Raw genomic sequence first — 9,107 nt, forward strand, 5'->3', positions numbered from 1 at the left:
TTAAAAAATTTTATAATTCATGTAAGTTCTATACGTTTATACTTTTTTTTTTTCCTTTTCTTTTTTAACCTTTCAAACATAAGGGCGCGGGCCGGGTCTTTCAAACGAAAAGTCTTTTATATCACATTTATTCTATATATACACACATGCCAACATATATAAGCACAATTTTTTATAAAAAAAATAATACTTTAATATAAAATTGTTATATTATTTTTTATTAAACTCTACATTATCTTGCATGTTATAATATAATTGATTTGTCATATATCTTATATGTTAGAACTATCAGAAAGCAATCCGTTTTTATTCAAATCGAGCTTTAATTGAAAGACAAGCATTTAAGAAAAATATTATGCCTTTTGAATCCTACGCCGGTATAAAATTAAAAATTTATTTATTGCGCTAAAGTGATATCAGATCCACGTCTTGCGCACGAGCGTAGCAAAATTTTATATTCATTTATCTCATAATATAATTTTTTTTACACATGTAATTGGGCACGAGCGTAGGGAATTGGAGACGGGAGGGTTCTCAGACCTCCCGCTCCATTTCTTTTTGGGGCAAGGGTAAATTGAGGATGAATTATTTTTTATTTTATTTTTGACCTCCACTTATAAATCGGAGTAGATTGAAGGAAGAAAAGAATCTCCTGTCTATCGCTTCATTTACTTGACGGATCAAAACAGATTCGGAGTGAATTATATTTTTCTATATTTTTTATTTTCACTTATCGCCCTATTCAGAATGGATTTGGTAGAAGCTCCACCAATTCGAATCCATTTACATTCCTACATGAGTGTAGCAAAATTCTATATTTATTTATGAAAAAACTTTAAATATCACTCCTATGGTTTCGCATTTTTTCATTTTAGTACTCTGTGATTTACATACAATCTAAATATTTCAAAATACGCATATATTTTAAAATTTTATAATAATTGAAAAAAATTATATTAATTTTTTTTTAAAAATTTTCTTTTCAAAATTAATAGAAAAAGAATTAAAAATAAAATTAAAAAATATAAAAAAGGGGTGGGCCCCACCTGCCTGGGCCCACCCCCTCTCTCCTTCCCGCTTCCCGCCCCGCGCGCCGCGCTCGCGGTCGCGCTCGCGCTCGCCCCCACCTGTCCCAAAACTGAGGATTCATATATACTACTACTATAGATAGATAGATATTATAGATAGATAATATAATAACCCTCTTTCCCTCTGTTTCTCATCTCTCTCTCTCTCTCTCTCTCTCTCTCTCTCTCTCTCTCTCTCATTTTCCGATCGATCGGATTTGGAGGCTCATTAATGGTGAGCAACTCCCCCTCTTTCCCTCTATCTCTCTCTCTCCCTCCCTCGCTATCTCATCAACCTGAAACCCTGAATTCTTGTTCAGGGTGATCGGTTCATACCCACGAGGAGCCTCATGGATCTCGACCGCGCGCGATCGTCTCTTCTCGAGGGGAGAACCAAGAAACCGGCGGAGCGGTCCTCGGTCTTGACCCCGAAGGTGTTTGATCGTGTTCATCTTTCTTTCTTCCAATGTTCTAGGGTTTCCTGGTTTCCGATCTTCGTATAAAGTTGGATCTTTTGGTTTTTGGTTTCTTGGTCCCTGTTATTGTGGCAGGAGGAGTATAGGAGGAGGTTGGAGGAGAATCTGACACTGGATTCTGAAGGGAGGCCGTTCAGGATGCTTCCGTTCTGGAGCCCCAGCACGAGGAATTCCAGGCGGAGTCTGCTTGTGGACGAGATGATGCAAGAGGAGCGCGATCATGCGAGATATTTCCGCCGTGTTCCATCGGTACTTTACTTCATTCGCCCGACGCGTGACCAATGTTTGGTTTTCTTCATTTTCGTTGTTTATTTGTGCTGATCTGAGAGAGGCACTCGACAGAACCGTTTGCCCCGACGGAAGGATTGGGATCGAAACTGTTCAGATATTTCAAATATTATCAGATAGAAATTTTGATAAGATACTCAAAATTTTCTTCTCATTAAAAGCTAATGGCTGAGTTTGTAACTTGAATCTAGTTGTGTCATAAGAATATGTAATTATGTGAAGAAGCTTTTTTCGCTTAGGATGTTTTATATGATTTTCTCTTAAGCACTAGACGTCTGAATGTTATAAATGAATCTACATTTCATGTGCTTCCATTGTCAATTAAATTACAATGCTTTTTTCTCGGAACTGGTTCGTAATTTAGCTGTTGGTACTGAACTCTGGAACAGTCTGCAGATAAGATACTGGACGGGCCGAGCCTGATTGATGACTACTATGTGAACCTACTGGACTGGGGAAAGGAGAACATTTTGGCTGTTGCATTGGGCCCTTCGGTTTACCTATGGAAAGCCGACACTGGTGAGGTGCAACTGCTCCTGTCGGTGGATGAGGAGGAGGATCACCCAACTAGCGTTTCATGGTGTGATGACGGGAAGAAGCTGGCCATCGGATATGCTACATCTCAAATTGAGCTCTGGGATGCTCTGACCTTCCAGCAGGTATATGAGAATTTCCCTTAGTATCATTTGTTCTGTGTTTCCAACTTCAGTAACAGTTTTATTGGCTTTGAATATTTGATGATCAACGGGAAATAGCATATTTATCGACAGCGAAAGCTACACATTTTCCTTAGAATGAGGGAAGTTAAATATTTGGATGTTACTTGATTGGTTTAGCCTAATAATTGCTTCAAAAGTTATCTTGGGAACTCAATTTTTAAGAAAGTTTGCACCTGTTTTGAATCGAACCTCCTCAAGTAAGTCGCACGTGTTTGAGTAGAGCCTGGATGATCTTCCTGTGAGTTTTCAGAGTTAGTTGCTGTTGTGCAGTTTAGTTTTTCTCAATCCTTTATTAGTTTGAGATGCTGTAGCCTTTCTTTTTGTTAATGTAGTGCTAGCACTTGTTGCAGCATTTAGTATTCTGGATCTTTTGAACTCAGGAAATTTGAGTTCTTCGTTTGTACTACCAGTTTTTTTTGCACTTTTGTTCTCCTGTCTACGGTGTTGTGTTGAAGTAGTAGTTCTTGCATAGTTTTTCTTTCTTTCTAATATATTTGTCAGGTGTTTTGCCCCTTCTATATGCCCCATTTATATGCATAAAATTAAGAGAATTTTTTTCTCTTTGAATAAGAGGAAATAACTTTTGAGATTTGTTTACATTTGCAACACAGGTTAGAACGTTCGAAGGGCACAAGAGAAGAGTAGGAAGCCTTTCATGGAATCGCCACATTTTGACATCAGGGAGCCGTGATTGCTCCATCATCAACCATGATGGTATATAACTCACTTTATTTTATCACATCTCATGAATAGTCCAAACGCATTTATCGACCTCTATTTTTCTATTTTTTGATTATATCCGATGCTTACCGAATTACCTCTCGCAGTGAGATCAAACCGCAAACCTGTGTCCCGATTTCGCGGGCACTCTGATGAGGTATGCGGCCTGAGATGGTCAGAAGGTGGAAGACAGCTTGCCAGTGGAGGGAACGACAACCTTGTCTGCGTGTGGGAATCCTTAAACATGGGATCAACGAAGTACCTCCACAGGTTTAATGACCATAAGGCGGCCGTAAGAGCCCTAGCTTGGTGTCCTTATAAGTCAAACGTTCTTGCTTCTGGTGGTGGGACTGCCGATCGCTGCATTAAGATCTGGAATACACGGGAAGGAAAGTGCACTACTAGTATAGAGACCTCTTCTCAGGCAAAGTTCATCCTCCCCTTTAGAACAACAGTTTCCTCATTTAAGCCTCTTTCCATAGTTGAAGCAATTTCATGGCAACTAACTGTTCTGATTCCTTGATGTTTACTGAACAGGTTTGTGCACTGGAGTGGAACAGGCACCAGAAGGAGATTTTGAGTGCCCATGGTTACAACCAAAATCAGCTGACTTTGTGGTCGTACCCTTCGATGTCGAGAATTGCCGATTTGAAAGGGCATACTTCCAGAGTTCTGCACCTCTCACAGGTTTAAACAATAATAAAAAAAAGAAAACACCATGCTTTGCCTATCATAGTTTCATTAGAAAAGATACTTCATTATTTATATGTCCCTCTTTCAATGTTCTTAACGCGATATTACGTCCACTGATGCAGAGTCCGGATGGTACGACGGTTGTGTCGGCTGCAGCGGACGAAAGCATCCGTTTCTGGAAGGTGTTCGAGCCGCCTCGCAACTCTTCGAGAGCGGCGAATGATGGCAGCGATAGCATCCTGTCGTTGAAGAGGAATCACACTAAGAATGACAGGTGCAGGCAGTTTCCGGAGGTTGGAGAACAGTTCTGTTTTGTAGAGTATACCAATATCTAGCTTTTTATTGCAATGTACAAAAAGAAATAAATTAGGTCATTATACTTACTAATTTTGCGGATAGTTTAATTTTTTTACCAACACCCCCCCACCCCCTCCCCCCCCCTCCATGTTTATTAGGGCTGGCAAATGAGCGAGCCAGCTCGTGTTTGGCTTGATATCGGCTGCTCGAGCTCGGCTTGAATTAATTTTCAAGCAAGCTTGAGCGTAAATTTAAGCTCGAAATAATTTCAAGCCGAGCTTGAGTATTACTCGGCTCGCTCAAATTAAAGCTCGAAAGCCTCGATATATATACTATATAAAATATATATATATAACTATAGTATATATATATATATATATCACTATATTATAATAGTATACTATACTATTAATAGTACCAAACCACTTGCTATTAGAATTTTCCGACCTTTGGATGAAGGAATGTACGGTTAGTAATGACAGTGATCCTCTAGGTTAAGTGGGTGGTAAGTTGAATAATATGATCTAACGCACCAAAATTCGATAAGTACCAAGTATTTAGTACTATCGATAATATAGGTAGTCGGACTCCCTCCTCTCTCTATATAAGTTCGGCCAATATACCCTATCTATACTACAGTTAGCTAAGCCTTGTACTATTGAGTTTTTGCCGTTAGATTCTGCTTATATAGTAAATATATATATAATAGAGAGAGAGAGGAGAGACGAAGTTCGGGCTTATTATACTATCGATAGTACCAAGCATTTGGTGGCTATCGAGTTTTCTGCTGTGTAGATCTATCCTTTAGCCATTTTCATCCATTAGATCATAATATTAAACTAGCCACCCACTCAACCCTAGGGGCTACTATAATGCCTAAACCGCACATCCTTTCATTTAAGGGCAGAAAACCTAATAGCAAACGGTTTTGTCGTATTAATAGTATAGTAGCCTAATCGTATATATAATATATGCTCGGACTACTATAGTCCTTATAAGTATAAACCCTTTATACTACTATTAAATTTTCAGCCCATTGGATGTGCGATTAGAATGATAGTGGTCCCCTAAGATTGAGTGGTGGTTCGTTGAAAGTATGATTTAACGGATGAAAATGGTCAAAATAGATCTAACCGGTCGAAAACTTATGATATAAAGGGGTTTGTACTTCATAAAAGTATATATAGTACCAAACTCTCTCTCTATATATATATTATAATATAAATATATTTTAATTATACTAAAAAATATATATTATGTATTTTAATTATATGTATATAGAATTTAGATTATTAGGCCACCAAAACCAAACCAGCAAAATCCACTTCTAATTGCTCTCCTTCTCTCCTTTTCACTTCCTCGTAGAGTGCTTTTCCCTAATTTTTTTAGTAATTATAATATCGTATTTCATGCATTTATTTATATGTTAAACTATTAGATATTTTTATATCAAATTTTAAGATAATATTTATAAAAATTAAAGTATAGATGAATGATGTTAAGAATTTCAAGCAGCCTCGTTTAGGCTCGAGCTCGCTCGACTCGAAGTTAAGCTCGCTCAAGCTCGGCTCGAATTAATTCAAGCCAGCTTGAGCCTAAATTTAGGCTCGAAATTAATTTCAAGCCAAGCTTGAGCTGAGATAAGCTCGAGCTCGGTTCGTTTCCACCCTAATGTTAAAACACACACATATCAAGTTCAAGGAAATTGTGTAATATTTGAGGTTGTACGCAACCAATTGTTTGGAAATAAAATAACACCTTGTTTGCTCTCTTACAGAATTTTCATATCCTCTGATCTACTCCTTTTGTCTCAATAGACAGAGTTTGTGCAATAACTCTCTAATATTTGGACACAATATGATTTTATATTTACAGCTTCAGATGATCATGTATGATAATATTCACCATAACTATTTATCAAAGTTCATTATACACCTATTTGAGAAAAGAAAGCCAAGCAGCCAACTGTTCTGAGAAGCAATTGTTATGCCTACTTTTGTAACAGGGAAAAATAAAAGTTCCACAGTACAGAAAATACAAATGAATTCACTATTCAACAAATATAACAATTACGTCACGCGAAGCAACAATCTATTGTATGTTTAACTCAGCTTAGCAAACTGCATGGACAAAAGTGGAAGTTACAATGTTTTACTTCAAATTGGAAGACACCCAAAAATTGGCCTCAAAAGTACCTAAGATAAAGCCTAATTTGGCCTTAACATTTCTACTCTCTCCCTAAAACACTATCACAGCAGTAATGTAGTGAAGTGTAATAGAAAATGTGATTACAACAGATGGTCCTATCAGCAAGAACTTTGTTCCTGCACTGCACTGAACATTCGCTCCGCTAGAACAGCCGCTTCTCTGTGCAATCCCGCTTCCACTTTCGAGTACGAAAGTCGAGTTAGTTCTCCCGCTGCTAAACAAAACACACCAGAAGAATGCCCCATGATGCGCTCTGTTAAACCCCACTCCGACTTCAGTGTGCTCTTTGCTGTGGAGAAGTGAGAGTGTTCTCTTGTCCCGGAAAAGAATGGGTAAGAATGGTTCCTCTGCTTGAAGATACTTTTGCTGACACGCCACGAGACGGCCGGATATAGTGTCGAGCGTCGGCAACTCTACCCCGCAATTGGGAGCATAAACTTCGGTAATGTCGATTTCAGGCGGATTACAGTTCACCGTGTTATTATTGCTGCAGTTGCCCAGGCACTCTGATATATACTGCAAAGCCATGCAACCAAGTCCGGGACTGTCGTGGAGTTTCGGTAGCTTGATTGCTGTGCGATTCGTGTTTATTAAATTGACAATTTCGTTAGCTGGATTTCCTGAAAAATAGAAGATGGAACATATTATTACTCGAAAGATTGATTTCTGTATTGAAATTCAGTAAATGCTAAGGTAACTGACGTGAAATTGATCATTCTGCACATCACAGAAAAAAACTGTTGGTAGGACAAAGGTTCTCCTTGAGACAGTTCCTGTGCACAGGCTAGCTGATATATTTGTTGCTAGCTTTGAAATAAGCTTTGAGGAACAGCTATCCATGTTAGATTCAGTTGACCTGAAAGTTAGGCTTTCAAAGGCAACGGAACTTGTAGACAGGCACTTACAGGTAAAAATGTTCTCAAATGGCCTTATATTAGTAGTTATTGTTTATTTCCAACCTGTCCTGATCTTACTGTGATGTTATGTACTTATTGCACTCTTTCGGTGTTGAACAGTCAATCCGTGTAACTGAGAAAATAACTCAAAAGGTCGAGGGGCAGTTATCAAAATCACAGAAAGAATTTCTTCTGCATCAGCAGGTTTCGTCCTCCCACTTGTGTCATTCTTGCATTATGTACTGAGCCTACGAACATTGCAACAGTGAATAGGAAAGATCTATCTCATTGTACATGATATGATAAGATTTTTTTTTTTTTTTTTTTTTTTTTTTTTTTCACGCCGTATCAATTCTGTTAATCATGCAGAGGAATATATGCAGCAATGCCATTTCTTGCCTCTTGACAGATAGTTTATTAAATTTGACTACTAGATCCTCGTATTTCAAACTGCTAACACACATTTCCAAGATTATGCAAAGTTTGACTAAATTAAGTGAGAAAAGACTTGAGTTTGATTCTACTTGCTCACTTTTACTCTGCAGATGAGGGCTATTAAGGAGGAACTTGGTGACAATGATGATGATGAGGATGATGTAGCTGCTTTGGAAAGAAAGATGCAGAGTGCAGGGATGCCTCCTAATATTTGGAAACATGCTCAAAGGGAATTGAGGTAACTTTAATTCTGTAATTTACAAAACCACTTGTCATGACAAGAACAAAATATATTCTTGGGTAAAGTGTCTGTTAAAATCTAACCGAACAGATTATAACATGAATTTCTATTCCTGTACGGTTCATTAAGTATAGGAAGCGTAATGGATATTAGCACTATTCACAAATGCCCTCTTATTCTCTCCACATAGGCATGAGCCCACTAGTTGTCGATATTTTACAACACCTATAACACAACTCCTAATTGTGATTGTCGTAAACCATGCCGAATTTAGATGTCAAAAACAACCACATAAAGGTCGATGATTTTATTGATGTCCAAATTGGAGGGTAAGTTGATGTGATACATTAGTGTGCATTAAAGGCTAAGTTACATAAAACCTTCATGTCAAAATTCGATTTTTCACTTTCCTCCTCTGTCATTTGAAAACCTTACACTTTGCCCTCTTGTAAATGAAAATTGTTCACTTCGCTCTTGCCGTTAGTAATCTGTTAGAGTTCCGTTTATAAAATATTATTATATTTTTTTATGCAAAAATGCATCACTTTCTCCTGTGACAATGATAGAGGCAAAATAGTGAAGGGCAAAATGGTTATTTTATCATCACAGTTCCACCGTACTCCTGTGAAATTTTTATTTTTATAAGAAGGCAAAATGTAGGTTTTTTAAATGATAAGAGGGAAGTGAAAAATTGATTTTGATAGGGGAGTTTTCTGTAATTTAGCTTAATTAAATTTCAAAATATAATGCTGTATATTTTCTATAGATTTGGAATAAGATAATGCAACTTTGGGTATTTACTTTTCAATGCAGCACAGTTAACCTTGAGTACCAAAAATATGCTGAAAATAATATAGGCCGAAGATTATGAAATTGGAGGAGAAAACTCCTGTGTACTTTATATACTAGTTTTTAAATTTTTTTTACTTAGCATTAATTATTATTTCCGCAAATATATCATTCTAACTTTTGGGGAAAAACTTATCATTCTATATTTTAACTTTCATTTAACTACATTTTAATTCAGGTAGAGCGACGTATCCTTAACAGCAAGGATAGTTTATGAT

At 37.3% G+C, this 9,107-nt stretch overlaps 2 protein-coding genes and 1 pseudogene across 2 annotated transcripts; 2 read left to right on the forward strand and 1 right to left on the reverse strand.

Annotated features, from left to right (window-relative positions):
- Positions 1,217-4,298, forward strand: LOC109703700 (cell division cycle 20.1, cofactor of APC complex-like). The gene is made up of 8 exons (XM_020224422.1): positions 1,217-1,302; positions 1,388-1,501; positions 1,619-1,792; positions 2,221-2,490; positions 3,162-3,264; positions 3,378-3,694; positions 3,808-3,957; positions 4,086-4,298. The coding sequence occupies exons 1-8, from the start codon at positions 1,300-1,302 to the stop codon at positions 4,296-4,298; spliced, it is 1,344 nt and encodes a 447-aa protein (XP_020080011.1). The 5' UTR covers positions 1,217-1,299.
- LOC109703701 lies at positions 6,123-7,122 on the reverse strand (the record flags this gene model as incomplete). Its single annotated transcript, XM_020224423.1, has 1 exon — positions 6,123-7,122. A coding segment is annotated over one exon (624 nt), but the record flags the coding sequence as incomplete, so codon positions are not given.
- Positions 7,134-9,107, forward strand: part of LOC109703702 — a 3,386-nt pseudogene continuing 1,412 nt past the window's right edge.

This window comes from Ananas comosus, linkage group 25 (genome assembly GCF_001540865.1).
Source record: "Ananas comosus cultivar F153 linkage group 25, ASM154086v1, whole genome shotgun sequence".
NCBI classification, from domain to species: domain Eukaryota; kingdom Viridiplantae; phylum Streptophyta; class Magnoliopsida; order Poales; family Bromeliaceae; genus Ananas; species Ananas comosus.